Below are 24,238 nucleotides of genomic sequence, written 5' to 3' on the forward strand. Positions count from 1 at the left end.
TTTGGCTCCAACAATGCTGTTTTATGTTTTGTATTATTTACAATATGTGGTGTTTGGTTTTATGTCAGTTATTTCAGGTATCTGTGGTAATTGAATGAATTTTTTGTGTCTCATAAACATTTAACTTAAATTAGTTTGAAGGTAATCTTTATTACCACCCTCCAGCCTTATCCTCAGAAATATTGTGGGCATTATGTTTAAACTGGTCTTTCTTCCAATATGTGGTTTTTACTTAAAAGTGAAACATGGAACACAGTCAGAACTCATAGTAAATAAAAGGTAGAGATAAAAATGGGGGTTTTAATTTGATTCATCACGTTTTACTGTAGAAATGTAGTATTCACTGTTTTATTAGGATATCTGTATTGCAGTATATTGTTTTACAACCAGGTATATTGCAGTATAATGCATTACTACGAGGTGTATTGCAGTATGTTGTGCTAGAACCAGGTGTATTGCAGTATATTGTGTTACAACCAGGTGTATTGTAGTATATAATAATAAGAATAAATGTTCATTTCTATAGTGCCAAAACTTCACAAAAATTGTGCTTGTAGCTCTTGACAAAACATGTCTACATGAAGTCTTTAGCTCTTAGTTATAACTTGTTTGAAACAGATGAGTTTTTAAAAGTTTCTTGAATGACAATAATGACGTGCATTCATGTAGGTTAATACCAATCTGATTAAAATACAGATCTATAATTCATTTCATTTTTTTTATACTTTCAATGGCCTAAACTACATGAAGATCGGATCAGTTGTACTGGGAGGTTATGTCAGGGGTCATACAAGCAGCTTTTGACCCTATGACATCAGACATTGATCAATCAATCAGCGTTGACGTTTCATGGGGTTTACCCACAGTTCCGTGCAGGCCACGCCAAGAACTTGCCGTAACAGACTGTTTCATTGGCTAAGTCCTCACATCAACTAGAACGCCTGTTATATAACAACTCTTCCAGATCCTAGTGTTGTGAAGACAAAATTATATTTTTTACTATAAAAAACAAAACAAAGTAGGATCTGTGTTTTAATCAGATTGGGTTAATAGCTAACGAGCTCCACCTTCTAGCAGTAGCTTACAATTACCAAAAGTTGTCACCCTGTAACTTGGTATGATCAGTTGATTTCGATCCCAGATATTTCAATGGAATGTAAGATTGAACAAGTTCACAGAGATATTTAGGAGCGGTGCCATTTACACTTTTTATACGCCCGCATTTTCATGTGGACGTATATTGTCGTCGCCCCTGTCCGTCCGTCCGTCCACAATTTGTTTGTGGACTCTCTACAGGTCACAATTCTTGTCCGATTTTGACGAAACTTGAAATATAGCTTTATCCCAAAAAAATCTCGGCTGCTTTCGATATTGGCATGTATTGGATCGAAACTTCATGGATTATGGCCCCTGTTTGTACGAAAAATCATGTTTTTAGCTTGTGGACCCTATAGAGGTCACAATTTTTATCCGATTTAGTTGAAACTTGAAATGTAAGTTTATAACCCAAAGATCTCAGTTCCTTTCGATATTCGCGCATATAGGACTGTAACTTCCTGAATTATGGCCCCTGTTTGTAAGAAAAATCGCGTTTTTAGCTTGTGGACCCTATAGAAGTCATAATTTTTATCCGATTTAAAAAAAACGTATTATTATATCACCGTTACACCCTAAGGACGACTGAGCTCGAATTTTGTGAAAATCGGGCCAAAATTGACAGACAAAATGGCCGCCGCTTGTTCTCAAATAGCGTAAAAATATGGTATATCAAGGTTGTGGACCCTATAGAGGTCACAATTTTTATCCGATTTTGTTGAAACTTGAAATGTAAGTTTATAACTCAAAGATCTTGGTTCCTCTCGATATTTGCGCATATCAAATTGTAATTTCCTGAATTATGGCCCTTGATTGTAGGAAAAATCACTTTCGTTTTAGCTTGTTTTCTATCCATCTCTCGAAAATGTGGGCGTATCCTGCCTGGCAGCCGCTGGTTTAAAAATTAGAGTAACTAGTTTAAAATCTATTCGGACAGAAACAGGGAGCCAATGGAGATCCTTTAGAATGGGTGTGATGTGGCTGGAGCTATGTGATTTGGTCACCATCCTGGCAGTAGAGTTCTGTAGGCATTGCAGGTGTATTGCAGTATATTGTGATACAACCAGGTGTATTGCAGTATATTGTGATACAAACAATTATATTGCAGTATGTTGTGATACAACCAGGTGTATTACAGTATGTTGTGATACAACCAGGTATAAATTTCAGTCAAATTACTTCATTCTGAGCAAAGTTATGGAAATTTGAAGAATAGCATAGTCTTGATTGTCACAGAGGCGTGCTGGGACCTTCTAAGGAAGGTAGGGAGACCAAACTTAGGGCACATTGTAGGGGAGGGGGCGGGGGGAAACAAAGTTCACCCGTGTATATTCGGCATGTATATAAAAGAAGCACTTTTATGTACAAGTAAAAGAACAACTGACGCAGACTAAGCAGAAACACCACTGAACGACTGACTATATGTTGTCCCTTGCAAAGACCTCCGTCCTGTTCCACGGACAAGGGGGAACCACGACAAAAAATCCTGATGAACTTCCTCGGCCTCTAACTACTTTCCATATCTGCTTAAATCCTAATAATTTGAAATAAGAGATTTTTTCCTCGAATGGCTCTGGTTGTATATGGAAAGATTAGAAAATCCTATCCTAATATACAGGAGCAAGTTTCCTAGGTCTTTTCTCTTACTTTAGAAGCAGACTACAAATGGTAGTCATAGTCACAGTTCAGATTTATTAAATTCTACCAGCAGAAACGCCACTGTCCTGGCAAAATTCCCCTCATAGCATGGTATAAGCTCATCTTCATTAGCAGGACAGCTAGAACATTAAACCCCATTGCATTTCATTTCATTATTAAACCAGATAGAAGGAGAAACATATATTTTTTCAATTCAGCCTAAATGACCTATCAAATACTGCTCGCTTATAGTTCAACCTCATCTAAACTGTCAAATTGTATGAGTGACTGAATGCTTTTACCTGTTAAAGATATACTTAGACCCGGTGTGTGTGTGTATATATCTCTCTCTCAAATAGCTGTGCGACCCCTTTAACTGAGTTTTGTCCAGACCGGGCAGTATGATTGGTTGACAATTTCTAACTACTGCAAGGGATATATGTATATATACACACACACAGACATGGAGGGAAGTAAATAAACATTGAATGAAGATTAGTAGTACACTAGAATTAAATGGTGTGTATGGCTAGTGGTCTGGAGAAGTGTAATTTCTTTTTTCTCTATGGCAGTTAATACGACTGTAACACTTCAAGACTTTGGTGGATATTATGACTTCATTTCTTCTTTTTGATTATTTCATACTTTTATTGTGTCTTTGATGCCTATTCAGCAGACTTTGGACAAATTTATTAATTCCGAAGTTCATTATGATCACCACGGATTTATATAAATGGATAATCGGCTTAATACTGGTAAGTTGATTGATGACAGTTTTATTGCTGCATTTTCACTTTGGCTGTCTGCTTTTCCGGTTATTTTTTTTTCTAAATGCGTTTTCAAGCACCTGTTCTGAATAAGTGATTAAAACGTTTATGTATGCAAAAATCATGGTATTTTTTTTTTTTGAGTGACGGCTAGTGACAGACTACTACTATAATTGAGCATTGCAGAAGATTGCGATCACATTTTTTTTCGTTTACCCGAATAAGCGATCACATTTGATTATTTCGTTTATGTACGCATAAATCTTGACGGCTACTGACAGAGTACTACGATACTAGACTGTTGTATAATATTGTGATCATTTTTTCTTTCTTTTACCTGATTTACAGAGGGGAGTGATCATTGTTCACGACTGCTGTATAAATAACCAGCCACGACTTCAAAAATACTTGTTACATATTTGTAAAACTTTTAACAACTTATGATTGATGCTGCAAAAGGATTCATTTTTTTTTTAAAAAAAAAGATAGGTGAATGAATCTGACAAGAAGACTGCTTTATTGCATACACACAGTCTTATCTATGGATCAGTTTTCTTGTTGATTCTGATTTCAGCAAAAGAAAGCTCTGGGTTCAGGGGGATTAATTTATTGCTCTCTCTTAAACAAAAGCGGTAGAGTTTATCTCGAGTAAATTGCAAGAGGTTTGAAATGTTGATATTCAGAAGTGGGTGTCAATTTTTTTTTTCTTTATATGTTTGAGTTTCTCACAGCCTTAGAAATTTTACAAGACATTTTTACAAGTAAATATTTAAATCCAGTTGGTGTCTAGCTACCTGTTGTTCTATAACAGTGACTTGATTTTTCTCCTTACACAATATGAAATATTAACCGTGATCTCTCTCTCTCTCTCACATAATATTTCAGTTTTTAAAATGTTCCACTTGAGCACATTTATTTCAATGGAGTGTGATAAACACTAAATTGAGCAACTTATCCATTGACTAGAACGTTTATTAATTCAGTAACAGTATACAGTAGTACTTTGATCTTCATTTAAAGCCGCTCATTGGCATTTGTATTTTTCGGTCAATATCTGATTTTTCATTAATTAATCCACCCTAAAATTTATTCAAATTGATTATTTAACGTTTAATTAAATATGTTCAATACTCTTTATTTTTCTTTACAAGTCTAGTTGTATGATTTATCAAAAGACAGAACTGACAAGGAAAGTTTGTCTAGTCATACAGATGGGGTGAAAAAAAACGAGGTCCCCCTCACGTACAAATTGGCGTGTACATCAAGAACCCCTGATATTATCTGGGCAAGGTTTTTCTCCTTGCATTACATACTTAGCTTATGAAATGGATATTTGTCTTGAAGTGACCAAACTTTTATATGTACAACTGAACAAATTCTTTGACATGCAAAAAAAACCAACCCATTTATAAAGATCCAATATATCAAATAACGTAAAAATTATATTTCATTGTCTAAGTCTTTTAAATAGACAAATGTGATTCTTATCTTGAAATTAATCATTAATCTAAACAATCACTGCTTTACAATGTCTACATTTCTAAATACATTTTCCGTAGACACATTTATCACATCATCGTTTCTAAATACATTTTCTGTAGACACATTTATCATGTCATCATTTCATAGACTATTTTTTTAAAAGGTTGCTTAATTATTTTTTAAGAGGATGTTATCCATCTGTTAAGAAACTGAATGTCGGATAACGTTTCGAGTTAGAATTAATTTGTTAGGTTATCATTGTAGCACTTGTTACGGATAAAGTAATTCTCTGCGTTTTATCGTGTACATATGTAAGCTGTTTACATAGAAAAGAGCAATTAGTTTAGTAAATAACTGCATACTAAGGACAAGTTTCTGTTCAACTCAGTTGCCATTTTTCACATGTCTTGCATTTATTTGTCTGTGCATGACTTCACGTGTGATGAATTTCACATGCACATGCAATGATAAGCATGTTGAAGTTGAAAGGGTTAATCTATATGTAGAAATAGTGGAGGAGTTGTGATGTTTGTATCTTGACTCAGCATCAATTAATTAACTTTTTTGTACTTATTTTTATAGCCGCACCTCTTAAACATCTTAATAATTGGAAAGAAATGGGGTGTAACATGGGGCCACAGTGGCTAAGTGGGTAAGACGCTGGCTCGCCAGCCTGGAGGTTGGGTGTTCGATCCCTGCATCGGCCAAGAAAGTTCATCCAGATTTTCCGGCTTGATTCCCCGTTGTCAGTGATGCAGGACGGTGGGCCTGATAAGGACAGTTGTCTAGTCATTCGGATGGGTTGAAAAACTGAGGTTCCGTGTACACATTGGTGTGCACGTAAAAGATCCCTTTACAGTTGGAATTTGATATAAGAGTAGGCTGTAGTGCTACTGTCCGAGCAAAATTTCCCTCATAGCACACTGTATGGCGTATGCCCGTCCTCATTAGCCCAGTTAGGAGCAGAACAGTAGGACGTGAAACCCCATTTCATTTCATTTGGGTTTAACATCCTAATTTTCTACACCAACCAGTCTAATAAAGGGCATATGCCCATGCAGTGTGTTATCGGGGAAATTTTGCCATGACAGAGGTGTTCTGCCATGCCTACTATTTGTCAAATTCTGACAGCCAAAGGTTTCTTACATACCTGTCAATATGTACAAGGGATCTCATTTTTTGTCCCATCCGAATGACTGGATGCTATTCCTTGCCAGGCCCTACAAACTGCACCACTGACAATTGGGAGGTACTTTCTTGGCCAACGCTGGGAGTGAACCTGGAACCTTCTAATAAAGTTCTAATTGATATGAATGTGAGAGCAGAATTCAACAAGTTGTCACTCAGCGTTATTTAAGGGATTGTTAATCCTACAATATGCTGACAGTTGAATATTGACAATGAATACTAGTCCCAAAATGGTTCAGTTCCATTCAGTATTCACAAATATATGATGAATTGAAAATGATATAAACAAGCCAGTGCCACATATAAATACTGGGCCTCATTTTTATACAATAGAATCCAAGCCATAATTGATATTTTGGTTTTTCAATTTAATGTGAAATCATCAGTTTGAGTAAGTTTTAACATGGATAAAACATACATTATGCAAGAGCCAAACCTGCCTATTGCAGGTCTTTCTAAATTATTAATTAGACATTAATTAACTTATTTCGACCATAATCGCTAGCGACATCGCTAGCCTGCGATGTTTATTGGATTAGGTTCCGATTTGCTGTTCGACTTCTATTCATGACTTTAGTAATGATAATCGAGGCTAGGCCGAAAATTCAATCGCTAAAATTTTTGTTCAGAGTGGATCAATTTGACTGAAATTTTCAGCAAATTTCCTTTACATTATCAAGTTTTTAACTATTATAGTGAGAACTGCCAGCTCTTTATAATCTAATTCCAAATAATGATAAATTAAATAATGTCTTTGTACTCTTTGATTTATTCATTTATATGATTTAAGTTTTTTCTTGCTTAGATGTTATTAGAAGCCCCTGATACACTTAAAACTGAAAAATGCTGATAATTATTGTCTTGGAAAGTTGGCTCATTTAATACAAATTTGGCTCATGATTTATTCTTCCATCGTCTGAACAAAAAATCTTGTTAACTTGAGTATAAATATTACGTGAAGTTAAAGTTCTAAAACTAAAACATATATTACACAGAGATAAAAGAAACCTCACTGGTATACACTTTAAAAGCATTCTTTAAGAGTTAAGTATCACTCAGTTCTGTGATATTTGCCCTCGCGTTAAGATGTGGACAATATATCACCAGACCTTTGCTCTACACAGTTAACATATAATGGAAAGTTGATTTAATTATGATGGTTGTGTCACTGTGTTATATGGTAGGGTGTCCCCACACAGTCACAGAGAGGAAGTGAGAGAGAGAGATATTAGCGTTCACTCAACTCAAGGCCATTTTGGGACTAATATAGGTTTTATTGTATTTCAATAATTCTCTTGCGCATGCTTGAGTAAAGGGATCTTTACCAGTGGCCGGAAACCGGAGAGAGTTTAGCATCCACTCGAAACAAAAGGGAGAAAGAGGGAGAGAAATGGGGTTTAATGGCCACTCAACACAACTAGGTCATTTCAGGACTAACATATGGTTAAATTTTATTTCAATAATTCAGTTGCGCATAGCAGTGGAAGGAAACCCGAGGACCTGGAGAAAACCCATGAGGTTTGACAGATGACCCTACTCCTAGTCACATACAAGTGGGGAACCAAACCACGCCACTTGACTCAGTGACAGACCTTCTGATCCATGCGCACGCGTTAACCATTCGACCACCCAACCCCGCTTAACCGAGACAGACATTGCTGTAATTCTCACAGATGTGCTATAGATATAGCTCTTGGTGCATTTTTAAAGCTACACTTTTAATCTTCATACAAACATCGAGACAATCATGGTGTTGTATAGATAATTCCTGGAGAAAAAAATCAAAGCCTGCTAATCTCTCCTGAAATTATGCTACCGACTTTCAGCGGCTGACAAAATGAATGTTGCAAATTGACCCTTAACATAAATGTAAATATTTATATAAAAGAAAAGGTCCATGTAACTGTCAGTCAGGATTCAAACAGCAATATTGTTACTAGTTTATAAAAACAGACTGTGTCCAGTCTTTACATGAAGTTAAAGGGACCATACCAATTAACAATCTCAAAAATAAAAGTCTGTGTACGTATGAAATTTAAGCACCAAAATATAAAGGAATGGTATATTTACCTTGTCTCAAAATTTCAGCTTGGATGTAAACGTCAAAACCGCGTATCCGGAATCGTAGCGTGTTGTACTTGATAACGAAAGGTAATTTTTACCTACACGTTATTTTTATAAAATAAAAGTCTGGTTTTATCAAAACATCGTATAATACAGCTTGGGACACAGGTCTCCATTTCCAGATGAAGACTGATGGGTTAAAGTTGTCATATCATATATATTGAGTTAGTAGCTTGGCCCTAAGGTAGAGGATTTTAAGGGCTTTTAACACAAAATTAAGCAGTTTTATTCTCCAAAATATAATCAAGATTGGCCCTTTAAACATGCTATATTATAGTCATCTACAAACCTTAATTTCTCAAATACAACATTATTTAATTACTTGGCTACCTCCCTTACAGTAATTTGGGTCGAGTGGACGTTAAACCCCATTTCTCTCTCTCTCTCCCCTTACAGTAAGCGTTATAGAAAAATGAAATGAAATTTAACATCCTACTTTTTGCACAAACTGGGCCAATGAAGAGGGACATGTGCTATGCTTTTTGCTATGAGAACATTTTTACCTGCAGCCTACTAAAGGTTTCTGCCATGTGCACAATGGTGTGTTACCGGGGCCTCCATCCTGCCCCACTGACAAGTGGAAACATGCTGAACATTTCATAGAGGTTTTCTCGGCCAACACTACAATCGAACCCTGGACCTCCTGGTTAGCTAGCCTGTGCTACAGTTGAACCCTGGACCTCCTGCTTAGCTAGCTAACACTACAATCGAACCCTGGGCCACCTGATTAGCTAGCCTGTGCTACAGTTGAACTCTGGGCCACTTGGTTAGTTAGCCTGCACTACAATCAAACCCTGGACCACCTGGTTAGTTAGCCTGCACTACAATCAAACCCTGGAACTCCTGGTTTGCTATCCTGTACTACAATCAAACCCTGGTCCTCCTGGGTAGCGAGTCTGCACTTTACTCACCCACCCATAATATTGAATCTCATAAATTACCACATTTAAAGACTTCTCAAATAAAATGTATGGAAATTATAATTGTTAAATTAATTGGCTGCTAAAATAATGTTTGTTTACATTAAGTGATGTTATCAGAAGATAAACAATGGGCATTATCCAAGAATATTGTAAGCACAGGAGCTTAAACTGTTAGAAATTCTAAATTAATATGTATATTCAACACTTGGTTTGATTAACAGATGATTAATGACAATAGATTACTCTGACTTGCATAGACTTATGGGCACTTTAAGAAAGTGTGTGTATTCTGCAGAAACATGCCACCCATGCAAATTCCTCAACATCTCTCTTGCATTTTAAATCTGAATTTCTCTGCTGGAGGTCCTGAAATATCCCAATAGCCATCTTGTGACATTTGGTGGAGCTAAGATGCCATATTATTTTTAGACAGATAGGTATTTGATATTTAAGATCAAAATAATTATTTTTTTATTGTGTCATGTGAGAAATCAGATTTTGTTTTTACTGATGATGCATGCAGGACAAGCAGTCTGGTATCTCTTTAAAGATAGCTCTGATGGAATTGCTGAAATCAACAACATAATAAGGGTATTGAATTCTCCAGCTGCTCTTTTTATATTGTCTTTGCTGGAAACACTTGTGTATTGAGGGTTTGGGGTGGGGGATCCTCACAGACAAAAACATAAATGAATGAAATGCTAAGAAAACCTGTCTCTGGTAGTCTAAATTTCACGTCTTCTGTGGTCGGACCATAACACCCACTTTCAGCACATTCCTGCTGGGGAGTTGTTTGATGTGACGCTGTTGACTAAGGCATATATTTGAATAGTCAAACCCCCCTCCCCTGTAATTCAAGTCTTTGCTGGAAAGTCTGATGAGACCTGTACATATATCTTTAGAAAGAGGAGACTTTATATAGAGGTCATTATCTATATGATTTGTTATTGTCTCTTGACTTGGTTGTTAATCAAACAGGGCTGGAGGAGTCGTATAAAGACAAGATCAAGTCAAAAATATTGTCCATTCTTTCTAAGGTATACAAAATGGAATGAAAGGAGGTTTAACGTCTCAGTTTTCTACACAAATGGGGCTAATGAAGACAAGTCTTACAACACAGTTGATAGATTGATGAATGTTTATGCAACATGCTGCAATTTTTACATCAAAATAAAACTGTGTTGTTGTAATTTCAAACCATTCAATAATTATTTACATTACATGTTTCTCGTTCTTCAAACATGCATTATTACAATAAATTTAGTCAATAATACAAATGTTTCGCAGAAATGTTATTTCTTGATATGATATTGTCATGGACCGGGAAGAATGTCCAGTCCTTCATTTCTCGGGGTGGCACTTATATGGCTGACAGATGGCCTCTTTCAAATCAGATTAAAAGCCAAGGTCAATGTAAAAGAACCCTTGACAGGTAGAAAGGCACTGTCTGGGTAAAATTCTCTTTCCTTGAGAAATAAAATTTACCATATGCTTATCTCTAAATGGTTAAAATGTTATGTGGATGAGACTTCAAACCCAGTGGTGGCTGGGCTGGGCTGGGCTTGGCTGGACTAATATTTCAATCTGTAGTACTGGGTACCAATAATTTCATGAATATTATAACAATATACACATCCTTTGTAATAACTACGAAAGTCACCGTTTCGGATATTCAGCTAAGTTTGTATCTGGTGTTATTCAAGCAAAAATAAGGAACCTGTGCCATCACCCAACCCCACCCCACCCCACTCAACACCACACCAAATCAAATAGTCCCATATGCCTATGATTAAATCCCATTCCATTCCATTCTTGATACAACATATACATAGTAGAAAAAGGTGCCAGGCATGTTAAGTGCTATATATATAAGAAATATTTGTGATTGTATAAATAATTACAGTATAGCCACAAATATTTAGAAATAAGAGAAGCCTATAAATAGTTGATATGAGAAATATTATGAATATGATATATTTATATAAATACTTGAACCATGGTTAAGGCAGTCTAACTTAACTGGCTCCTGGATGACTTGACTCACATCATTTATAGGGCTAGAAATAAAAAAAATGGTGCCTGTCTTAGTTCTGCCCAAGTTTTGCCCCAAAGAATCTGGTCTCTACCATGCATGCGTATGACCTAAAAACAGTGAAATTTCTGAGTTTACCTTTCTTATTATGAAATCTGTTACTAATGGGCGGAATAAGCCAAAAATGTTAACAAAATTTTCCGATATCTCCCTTTTGAAAACGACCTCAGATTTTCAACTTCTTTAATTTTGCCTTATTTAGAAATATTTGTCAATATCAACTTTTTAAAGTAATCTCATCAAGTTAGAATCACTAGAAAACGTAAGCCAATCTATCTATCTTGTCCAACAATTCTTATCTGATTTTCAATATCTTCATACTTTTGGAAACCATTCACTATTGACAATCACAATCGATCAGCGGAAATCAGAATTTTGATATTTGACCTAGATTTGTTTTAAAGTGATGTCATAAAATCAATTTAAAAAAAACAAAAATTGTAGGCCTATAACTTTAAAATCAGGTAAAATGTTGATGCTAAACGATTAAGTCATTTACTGCTTATTTTGAAAGTTTTATCAAATTTGGTTGTAAACAAAAGTTAAAAAACATCAATGTGAGAGAGTATGGCCTAGCACCTTTAATATCACTCCCGGTGTTGACCTAGAAAGTTCCTCAGAATTTTGCAGCATTGATTCCCCTTATCAGTGGGCAGGATGGAGGGCCTGGAAAGAAACAGTGTCTAGTAGCTCAGATGGGACAAAAAAACGAGGTCCTGTGTACATTGGTGTCCACATATAAGAACCCTTGACAATAAGAATTCGAAAAAAAGAGTAGGCTGTAGCTGCTGCAAAATTTCCCTCAAAGCACACTGCATGGTGTATGCTCGTCTTCAATAACCTCAATGGAGCAGAAGAGTAGGATGTTTAACACCATTTTATTTCATTTCACAGGCTGTGAGTAGAGTTACTGATATTGTGTGTGTTGCATGATTGTGTGTGACAAGCGCGCGTCTGTTTATAATTGTTGTTCCCTTGTTCTTGATTTCTTGTAATTTGCTATGTCTGTCAATTTGTGCTAATTGAATAAAGATACTTGTTCAATTTATCCATCAGTTGTATTTGATAGCAGGGTTATTCAGTTAATTATCTAATTACTTAGAGAACTGAAAATGGTTTTCTTTACAATAAGTTAGTAGACATTAAGAAAAGCACAACTTTTGTTTAACAAACATTTTAGTGCATATTGAAGCCCACATTTTACGTTTCACTTTTTAAACAATACATAAAAGCGATAATTGCAGATTTACTAAGAAATCCAAAACATATCTAATTTTTTTACTATCTTTGTTTACGGTTAATTGGCAACAAAAAAAACTTTATAGCTGCTGTACCTCACTTTTGTTTTTCAAGACATAGTAAGCCAAATTTTAACTATATTTTCACAAAGAAATAATGTCCAAAATTAGTGTGGGTCAAATAGATATTTTTTATTTTTTGGGATAAATAATTATCTACTTCTGGAAGAGAGAATATCCAAATTAGTGTGGGTGAGATAATATCATGAACCTTATAATAAATTATAACTATAAGGTCCATGATAATAACCAAATTAGTGTGGGTCAAATAGATATTTTTTATTTTTTGGGAGGAATAATTATTTACTGCTGGCCTACAAGAAGTTTAACCTTTTCTCATCTGGTACAGACCATGTGATGTCATCTCAGGAATCTTTCATCATTAATTACTGGGTATATACCATGGTTTCTGTGTGATAAAGAGATCAGATGTATCTATCTATAGAGTCACCTTTAATAAAAGGCAACCTTTACTTATACACAACTTGTGTCTACAGTTGAGACCTGTTAGTAACAGAGGTGAAATACCTTTCAAACAAATCTTTCTGTTTTGTTGCACCGCTAAAGATATATTATGTAAGATTTAGATAAAGAGCTGGTCGTTCTTGCTACAATAGTTTAAAGATAGATAATGAGAAATGAATATATTTAAACTTTCAGTCAAATTACTTTATTCTGGGCTATGAGGGTTTGAAGTATTGACAAGAAATATAAGTCTAGATTTTCCATTTTAACATTTTAGAAGATGTCTAATCCACTTAATATCTAAGCCATCCAATGATCTAGAGAGTTAGCTTGTCATGTGAATAAATGACTAAATGATAATTTATATACATTTGAAGCCAGGAAAAAGGTCTGCTAAAGATGACATGTTCTCTCATGAACCAATACTTTCTTTTGTAACAGATAACTAGTTCCTCTATTTTGTTGCATCTTTAAAGGAGCTAAGCTCTAACTCAGTATCATTTAAAGTCTTCAACATTGAAAACATAAATTATTTGTCAATTTCAAGTAACATTGGTGTTGTGATCTTACCGGGAAAAGATGGGCATCTGATATCCAATATTTAAGACAAAATAACCATTTTACCATTGGTACACGGATTGTGTACCATAATGCGTTTCAGTGCCATTTGTAAAAAGGGACTCGAAGAATGAGGCTAGACATATTCCGTGAGCCATGTCAAACAGTGAGGACATATTCTTATTTGGGGAGCATGGGCAATAAATAATATCGGTGTAGACTGGAATAACCAGACGCTAGAGATTGCCATTCAATTGAGACTTCTGACATATTTTGCCAAACATAACTGATTTGAAATTAGAGTAAAACGGAAATGATTGAATGTAAACCAGTAATGTACATTCATATTACATTATTATATGCGTTGCGACCCATTTGTGTCAATTTCTAGCTCCCAAATATTAGCTTTTTAGCTCCTTTAAGCTCTTGAAGTCATTTATGTTAGTCATTGTCTAAACATGTATTTACAGCATTTTAACACATGCATTTATATACTCTTGATACACCCATTCTAAAAATACTGTTCCCACAATACTTAACATCTTCGTGAATAAAGACATTCTGTTTACTAAAGTAAAGTTCGAATAACTAATGATTCATATTGTTCAATGAAGAATGGATAGATTTATATTATGTGATAATAATATGTTATTTAGTAATTTCTGGTAGTCATATGTGTGCAACTTTTGTTTTCTATTCCATCCGATCGACTAGACGACTGTTCCTTTCCTAGCCATCCACCTTGCACTGTTGACATGGACCACACTTAAAAATCTTGAGGACTTTCTCAACCAACACCTGGATATATCCAGATAGGGCCAACGCCATAATGACCGAGACACTCTTTGGCTCACAATAAATTCACACATAGAAAAGGGAGAGAGAGAGAGAAATGGGGTTTAATGTCCGCTCGACACAAACTAGATCATTTCGGGACTAACATATGGTTTATTTTTATTTCAATAATTCGCTTGCGCATATGGGTCTTTAGCAGTGGGAGGAAACCGGAGGACCTAGAGAAAACCCACGAGGTTGGGCAGGCAACCCTACTCCTTGTCGCGTACAACCGGGGATTCGAAACCACGCCAGTTGACTCAATGACAGGCCTTATGATACAGTGCGCACATGCTAACCAATCGGAAATCCACAACCCCCCCACACCACACCCCACATAGAGAACATTGTCAAAAATAAACTGAAAAAGAGACAAATATGATAAATAGTCTAATTATTGCGAACAAACAAACATAGTAATAAGAATTGTTAGCTGGACATATTTTTGATTTTTTAACATAAATACTGTTAGAGAAATGTGAATGATTTATATAGACTTATTCTGTCTACATATGTTTCATAGAAATAAAAAAATGGATGAAACTACCCAGGTGATTCACAATATTATTTCTTTGATAACAGTATTTGTAAAATCTTTTCATGCAAGCTAAATGAGTATTTTATTTATTTTGGACGTGACAATCCTTTTTAGAGTCCTATCTGCACGCTTTAATCTTTTATGCGTAACAAGGCATTTAACCTCAGAATTGCACCTTCTTGAATAATCACAAAGACAGCAGTTGTTTCTGTCCTGTATTTCTTTGCAGACGTGAGCAAGGCGTCTGTTTATTTACATATGTAATAATAGTGTGTTATTGTCATGAGTTATGACCTATCAATAATCAGTATGCGTATCTCTCGTCTTGTAGACAGCCTGGTGTGGGAGTTACCCGGCTGTTTTTAAATAGAACTCAGTGACATATTTTACATCAGTAAATAATAGTAATGTTGCTAGCTAATGGTTTTCTTATGATTATTATCATTGTATTAAGCTTTAAACAAGTAGGTTCAAACTCATTTCTCTATTCCCAACAGGTAGTATCTAGCACAAAACACTATCCAGAAAAAGCAGTAATTGTTCAGTGACTATTCTGAGGTTTTAAAGTAGGGAAAGTGGACTTGTTATTAGCATAGAGTTTGGGAATTATACACTGAGAAGGGTGTGGGAATTAGACAAAGAATTTGGGGATTATAAAGTAACAGGTGGGGAGTGGGTGCATATTCCCAAAGGAATTATTTATACACTTTATATCCACTTCTATAAGCGTACAGTTTGGGAATTATAAAGGGAGGGTCAGCCTCCCGTAAGGGGTGTGTGAGTGTGTGTCTTGGGGGGGGGGGGATGGAAAGCTCCCCAGTAAATTGTGTATACCCCCTCTTTATATTAGCATACAATTGAGAGATTATAAAGCTCCATGAGAAATTGTTTGAATTCTGTATGTCTAATAATATGTGTAAAAGGACTCAGTTCTTCTTTCTGTAGGATGTTAAACCCATTTCATTTCAATTCCATTCTCCTTTCTTCATGTGCCTGTAGAGTCTAATATAGAATATTGCCTAATCTTTGCAAAATCTTATAACTGGTTTGAGTAATGTTTGTTGTTGTTTTTTAATTCAACAAGAAATATCTGAAAGTGGTGTCCCCAGGATTGTCTTTGAGGGACGGTACAATACGCCCAGAAAATTTCCAGAAATTAATGGCACAATATTTTTTTGGTAAGAAAGACAGTTAAATAAAATAATTACATCAGATAATTCATTTTTTATGTCAGTTGATAGAGGTGTTGTGTATCCTCTTCTCCACTCTTCTGGCACCGCCATAACACCAAATGAACAATTAATTGTTTTATTTTGTCAAGTAGAGAAAATACCAGATGATCTGAGGTATTGTTTGTTTTAATAAAGACATGTTTTCTATCCTCCATTGTGACCCATTGCCACCTTTATACATTTCATATATAAACAACTGTCTAATTGATCAATTAACTTACCAAATGTCTACCTCCTTACCAGTTGAATCAATACAAAATTCTTGTTTTCTTGTAAAATAATATTTCCGTTTCAATTTAATTTGGTGTCAAAATATGAAATTACCAACAGCATCAATCGAGTATGCTATGGTATTCGATTTCAGAATTTCAAACAATTGGATTTTTTTTTTAAAAGAAAATAAAAACATAGGATAATTAACAGGCCAATGTAATATGATTTGTTAAATGGTTCTTCAGGTTCAGACGAAAATACCATTATATATGACATTTCACACAGAACCAGGGTTTTCATTTCAATCATATTGGTTGGATGGCTGAATGGTTAGCATGTGCGCACTGTATCATAAAGCCTGTCATTGAGTCAACTGGCGTGGTTTTGAATCCCTGGTTGTACGTGGCAAGGAGTAGGGTCGCCTGTCCAACCTTGTGGGTTTTCTCTGGGTCCTCCGGTTTCCTCCCACTGCTAAAGACCCCTACGCGCAAGCGAATTATTGAAATAAAATTGAACCATATGTTAGTCCCGAAATGACCTAGTTTGTGTCGAGTGGACGATAAACCCCATCTCTCTCTCTCTCGCTCTCTTTATCTCTCTGAAAATGAAATGAAATAAGGTTTAACATCCTCCATGTAGTTGCAATATCCTTGGTTTCCCAGTGGTCTCATTCCGTGGTGGGTGGGCTCACATATCCAAGTTACCTGCCCTTGATGATTGTACTAGTTTTGTCAACTAATCCCATAAATCGTTAATTGCAATGGCAGTTGGCAAGGGGAAGTAATTCTCATCCTGTTGTAATTCTCATATTGTTGTGAACGTAAACAAAAAGGTTAAAGAGTCGTAGTAAGACAAGTTTGTAAACTTTTTCTTGATTGGTTCTCAGATTCAAGCTATGACCAAGGTCAGAGCAGATACTTTGAAAATTATTCCTGGACAAACACCTTTCTGTTACTCTTCATCAAATTCCAACTGTCATAGTTTTTTTTTTACATACATGCCAAAGTGTACACTATCCTATAGCCTACGTTTTTCATCCCATCTGAATGATTACACACTGTTCCTTGCCAGGCAATCCATTCTGCACTAATGACAATTTGAAACTAAAATCCTGATTAACTTTCCGTGGCACTGGCTGGACAATATACATGCTATAAAATTTGAATTTCAAAGAATTGAACCTTAAAACACAATATATGCAGTTAATTTTCATTCTCTGGAGGGATCACGTGGCTAAGTGGGTAAGACGCTGGCTCGCTAGCCTGGAGGTCGGGTGTTCAATCCCTGCATTGGCCTAGAAAGTTCATCCAGATTTTCCGGCGTGGTTCCCCCTTGTCAGTGATGCAGGAAAGCTGTCTAGTCCTACGGATGAGATGAAAAACCGAGGTCCCGTGTATACATTGGAATGCACGTAAAAGATCCCTTGGCAGTTGGAATTCGGTATAAGAGTAGGCAATAGTGCCGCTGCCCGGGCAAAATTTCCCTCATAGCACACTGAATGACATATGCCTGTCTTCATTAGCCCAGCATAGGAGCAGAACAGTAGGACGTTAAACTCTATTTCATTTCATTCTCTGGAGAAAATATCTTGCTAATCTGAGTTAAGCTCAAGATGTCCTATTAATTTAGCAATGAAACGTTTTATCATTTAGAACAATAAATACCTGGCCGTTAATTTGACTAACAAGAAACTTGTAATGTCAGTCAGTCAGCGCTGGGAAATATTACCTGAACCAGAGCTCACAATATCATGCCTCTGATAGTTAATTTTTTATTATCTGTTGTGTTAAATCTACCTGTAAGTTATATATGATCCCCTGCTACTAGAAGATAAACATTTCATATTTCAACACGGTATAAAGGTTAATTGGTTTTTTGATGCAAGAATCTTTCATAGATCACTAATGGTGTCTAGCAGTGAAATCTTAAGATTGGTAAAATGTCTCCATTCTGTTAACAATTGTGAATTTTTGGTTAATTCATACCCACAATTACCCCATGATGAGATTCAGTTTATCTGGATTTAATTAAATGTTTTAATGAAATGGGGTCTCATATATTACTTTTCTCCACCAACTGGGCTAATCAAATTTTGCCTACCTTTCATCAAATTTCAACTGCCAAGGGTTCTTTTACACACATGTGGGGTTGGATGGCTGAATGGTTGGCGGGCGCGCGCTGTATCATACAGTCTGTCATTGAGTCGACTGGCGTGGTTTCGAATCCCCGGTTGTACGTGACAAGGAGAAGGGGCACCTGTCCAACTTCGTGGGTTTTCTCCGGGTCCCCCGATTTCCTCCCACTGCTAAAGACCCCTATGCGCAAGCGAATTATTGAAATAAAATTAAATCATATGTTAGTCCTGAAATGACCTAGTTTGTGTTGAGTGGACGTTAAACCCCATTTCTCTCTTTCTCTTTTACACACAGAGGACCTCATTTTTTTGCCAAGCCTTCCGTACACTGAAAATTCCTGAGGAACTTTCTCAGCCACCACTGTGATCCAACCTGGGACCTCCTGGTGACTGAGCTAGTGCCTCACTCACTGAACCACTGTGGTTTCTTCAAACATAGAATTATCCCATGACGAGAGTTTCGTCCGATACAATAAAACAAAATGAAGTATACAGTAGTAGTACATATAAGGGCTTTAAACAATTTACCTCTACTTGTACTCATCAGCCAACTTTTGCTTTTCTTTTGAGCGATATCCTGTATTATTGTAAGTATTGACAGAGGTGTGTGTTATAAAGATTTGAAGAGTATTAGAGGTGTTTTACAACTGTTTAATGTTAGTGATAAGTGGTAATAATACTCTACTGGTGTCAATAGATTTATATACCTACTTATATTTACTCCTAATGTCAACTTGATTTCTTCACAATATGTGACCGGCTCTGGTTATCCCTTTAGCTCCTGAAATGTTTGAAACCATCTGAAACTACTGCTTCTTCTAGTGCATCAATCCACCAGAGTCACACAAATACCTGTAACAATTTAAGGACTGTATACTATTTCTATGACTCTAGGGGCACTAGATGGAGCTGCAGTTTTGAGCAAGTAGATAATTAGATCCAAAAGTTGTGCTGTAGAATTATATTCAGTGATTGTGTTCTGTAGAATTGTGTTATTTGTGTTCCATAGAATTTGTGTTGAGTAATTGTGTAATGGAGAATTGTGTTGAGTAATTGTGTTCTGGAAAATTGTGCCCAGTAATTGTGTTCTGGAGAATTGTGTTTTTTGTGTTCTGGAGAATTGTGTTTTTTGTGTTCTGGAGAATTGTATCCAGTAATTTTGTTCCATAGAATGGTGTCTAATAATGGTGTTCTGGAAAATTGTGTCCAATAATTGTGTTCTGTAGAATTGTGTCCTGTATACAAACTATAGTAGTTGTGAATGAACCACATTAACTTTTCTAAATTCAAGCAACTTTTCCATTATGCAATGCACCGTGACGTTTATTTTAAACAGTCTCTCAGTTATTATTTTGTGAATGACTCACCAAGAGTAGTCACAGTTCAGTTTCAGTTGTATTTGATCAGTGACTATAGCCTACACTTTATATTTAGTTAAAGTTTCTACTGTACATGTTACATTAAATTTGTATCTTTCGAGGTCTGTACGTCCATCCACAATTCCTGGTGGATATTCTAGAGGCTAAAGTTATCATCTGATTAATTTGAAATTCAATCAAATATTTATTTTTATGAGACAAAGAAGGTTATTAATTTGTAAAGATTTCTGATAATTGCTGTTTCTCTTGATCAGTGTTTATTTTCTATGATATGCACAGTGTGTATGTCCATGAGATGATGAATCCTATTGATTTTCGATGATTACTATCGTGGTCCTTGATCTCTTTAAAAATTTGTGCAAACCATGCAAAGGCTAAAGTTGTTATTCGATTACCGGCATTTTTTTGTTAATTTTTTATTGTAAAAAGCATAAAAATACATCAACCTATATGGAATGCTCGGACATGTAGTGGCGTATGTTTCATTGCCTGTTAAACTAAACTATCTTTACTTTGTGGAGGCTCTTGGGGGTTTCTTTTTTCACCTCCAAAAAACTGTACAATAACAAATATTTTTTTACTTGGCCTAATGTGAAAATAAGACTGCTACATTAAAGCTTAGGGTGGTCTGTTTTCCCTCAATACTCAAATACAGTGACTCTACTATATCCAATAATACTATGCTTCTTACAATAACATTTCATTGAGAAATACACTGAGGAAGGTATGAATGAATATTACCCTTTTGTCAACTAAGCATATCACTGTCTGTGTTATTATACTTTGAAAGATATAAAAGAGATTTACGGCTCTTCAGCTCCCATTAGACAACTTTCTTTAAACTAGGAGTTGAACATGGAATTAATGTCTTTCATGTTTATTGGATTTTGAGGATCAGACAGCTGCTGGTCCATCACATTTATTACCCCCCACCTTTGGTTGAAAGCAGGGCACTATTGAAATGGGTTTGTCCGTCTATCTATCTGTCGCACCATTTAGAACACTATAACTCTGCTTCCAATTAAGTTGGAATATTCAAATGTATATACCGTTCAGACGCTTATTTTAAACCAGTTCAAAATCGCCAGGGTTTTTAAGACAGGATTGTGTTGCGTTCACACATACTATAATCCAAACCAGTTTAACTAGGTTAAGAGTTAACTACGCATGGCTAGCTTCACATCTTTTTTTCGGTTCTCGCATGCTTTTGGTAACACTGGCACTGCCTGACCCCAACATTTTCCCAGGAATGTAACTTACTGCATACTGCGCATGCTCAAAGCGAGCTGGAGCCAGGGTTTTTAAGCCAACCCGTTCAGACGGCCAAAATGAACCAGTTTGAAAATAAAAAGCCTTCTCGAAGACAGACCCCAAGCCGCATAGGCGTAGGAGCTCAAAGTAATTCAGGGGGGCATAAGAGAAAATTGCCCGAAATCAATACCGTTTTTTCGGGCATACATATCATAAGAGAGCTTCGGGCATATTTTCGGGCATGCAGTGGACAAGAAAAAGACGAGAAAATACTTTTCAACAGTGTGGATCTCATAGAAATAAGTTAGTTATATTTTTTCTCTAAACGTTAATAGAAAAAAAAGGTCGTCGAATTTTTCATTGCCCGAAAATACACCTATGCCAAGCTGGGGTTTTTAAACTGGGTTATTTGCCCCACATTTGTGTTCAGACGACAAAGTTAAACTGGTTTAACGATCCTCAGGGTTTTTAAACCAGTTCAACTTAAGCGTCTGAACAGGCTATTATTGTAAATTTTCATTAGTTGAATTTCTTGACAATTTTATGGTGAGCGTGTTCTGGTAAGGCTAAGCAGAGGTAAGCAATTTGATTGGCCTGAACTGTGCTTCAAATTGAGGTAGAATGTTGCTTTAGATGTTCTTTGTTTGATTGTCTTGAGTTCAATGATGAGTATTTTATGCTTACATTAAGCACAGATAAGCAATTTGATGATTTGGAACAGAATATTCTCTTTGATTCTAATTAAATGAGAATGATGAAAGTTTGTGAATAAGGTGGGGATACATGTACATAGTCTTTCAGATTGGACGATACAGCAAAATTTTCCTAACTCACATTGCCCACATTACCATATTATGTTTCTCTCAAAATGACCATAGAAATCAAATTTGCAAAATATTTGTCTAAAAATGACTGAAGTATTGTGAAATGAAATGAAGTTTAACGTCCTACTGTTTTGCTCCGACTGGACTAATGAAGTCGGGCATACGCCATACACTGTGCTATGAGGGAAATTTTGCCAGGACAGCAGAGATACGGCCTACTCTTATATCAAATTCCAACTGCCATGGGATCTTTTACGTGCATGCCAATGTGTACACAGGACTTTGTTTTTTGTCCCATCCGATTGACTAGACAGCTGTCGGGCCCTATGCCAAAGTATTGTGTTGATGAGATATTAAACCTGGTTCCGTTTAAACACAGCATTAGTAAGCCATGTATTGCTCACCATGGTAATGACAATGATACCCAAATTTACAAAATGGCATGTTGTGCTCTTGGGAACCTTGGACCCTTTTTCGTAATAAAAAAGATGATGATTTACCCAGAAACTAAACAAGGTAATTTAATTCATGTTTCTATAATGGGTGTGTAATTTGTGTTCACAAGAGAATGTACTTCAATTTCCTAAATATTTGTAAATCTGAAATAAACAGATCAAAGATCACATATTTTAACAGATTTTTGGGAAGTCAAATTAACAGCAACTGGTTAGCATCTTTCGAGGGGAGTTCATGGGAATGTTATAAACAAAGAATTTTGGAAACTTTTAATTAAGTTCCCACCAACCAGGGGGAAAAACTGTAATTCAGGTCAAGAAAAAATGCAATTTAATGGGTTAATTAAGACAGTCAGTTCAGATTAATTCTAGTTCACGAACCAAATTTTTATAAACTGAATGATTTACAACAATTTAAAATACTGATGATGAATAAAAATATAGAAATTTTAAAATGTTTAGGAGCTTTTGTATACAATTTGTTCATGTCTTTGTAAAGTTGTGTATCTTTGTATAATTATGTCCATGTATGTATCCTTTGTTTGTTTCATGTATATTTCTATTATTTTATTTGTATATGCACATAACCTTGTAAGGTTTTTTATGCAATAAAGTTTCTTCTTCTTCTTCGTCTTCTTCTATATGTGGGAAATTCTTACCCAGATAGTCATATTGCCACCCATGTACTCTTTATCAAATTGCAATTGTCAACGGTTCTTTCAGGTGCACGTTAATCAGTACACAGGTAAATCTCAGGTTTTTGTCCCATCCGATTGACTAGATACTTTATTCTTGACCTGCCCTTAGTCCTGAACCAAGGAAATTTCTTGGTCAACACCAGGATCAAATTTGGGACGGCTGATTTGCAAACTATTGCTTTACTCACTGAGCCACCATGAATTACACCTGATTGTTAAGATGATCAGCTGCAAGAATTCCTGGAATTCCACCTGACGATTAGTCTGTGAACATACTGGAATGATTAGGTATAAATTAAAACAAATGTGAATTAAGTATTATTACAAAACATTCATGTAGAATCATTTTCACAAAAGTGTTTTTATACGCTAAACATGCAAGTAAAATATCTAAATGATAAATTTATTTAAAGTGAAATGATTTGAATATCTGAATGATAAAGTTACCTCAAATAAAATAAATAATTTTAAGAGATGAATGATAAACACATGAAATACAATTACAACATAATAAGAAGTAAATGAATATCACTCAAAAGCCTGTAAAAATAAATAGGTTCTCAGTGGAAATAAGTTGAATGTCAGAAAAAATAAAATTTTCTGAAATAAAATAATTAACTTTTAAAAGATGAATGTTAAACACCAAGCACAAAAATACAGCATATTAAGAAATAAATACTAAATAGCAATTAAAGAGCTGTAATAATATATGGGTTTTTAACTTTTTTTCTGTGAAAATAGCTACAGAATGCTTACTGTGTAAATTAAAAGATAGGCTATTCCATAATTTGTGCACTAAAGGACCTGAACCATACAAGTTTTACTTTACAAGGTTTTATTAAGAGGTGATCAGAAGATGATCTGAAACCTCTTCTGGGTGAATACAATTCTAAAACTACAGTTAAAGATGCATTGTGTATGATTTAGATAAGGACCTGCCAGAACTTGCTATAATAGTTCCAAAAAAGTTAATTCCAACTTGTTGAAAATTTCATTCAAATTACTTTATTCTCACTGTTTGAAGTTTTGACATTTTACAGTGTGTTTTTT

The 24,238-nt window shown here is 35.5% G+C and overlaps 1 protein-coding gene across 4 annotated transcripts in view; it reads left to right on the plus strand.

Annotated features, from left to right (window-relative positions):
• Positions 1–3,097: 3,097 nt before the first annotated feature.
• The window catches only part of LOC126816800 (A disintegrin and metalloproteinase with thrombospondin motifs 16), a 104,950-nt gene continuing 83,809 nt past the window's right edge, over positions 3,098–24,238 (plus strand). For 3 of the 4 annotated variants that reach the window (XM_050543516.2, XM_050543518.2, XM_050543517.2), the window contains exon 1: positions 3,101–3,488. In XM_050543516.2, coding sequence (XP_050399473.1) covers positions 3,444–3,488 — 45 coding nt within the window. In that variant the 5' untranslated portion in view covers positions 3,101–3,443. Of the gene's footprint in view, positions 3,489–24,238 lie in introns of all 4 variants that reach the window. The other variant, XM_050543520.2, reaches the window with a different exon arrangement.

Source organism: Patella vulgata, chromosome 3 (assembly GCF_932274485.2).
Source record: "Patella vulgata chromosome 3, xgPatVulg1.2, whole genome shotgun sequence".
Lineage (NCBI taxonomy): Eukaryota > Metazoa > Mollusca > Gastropoda > Patellidae > Patella > Patella vulgata.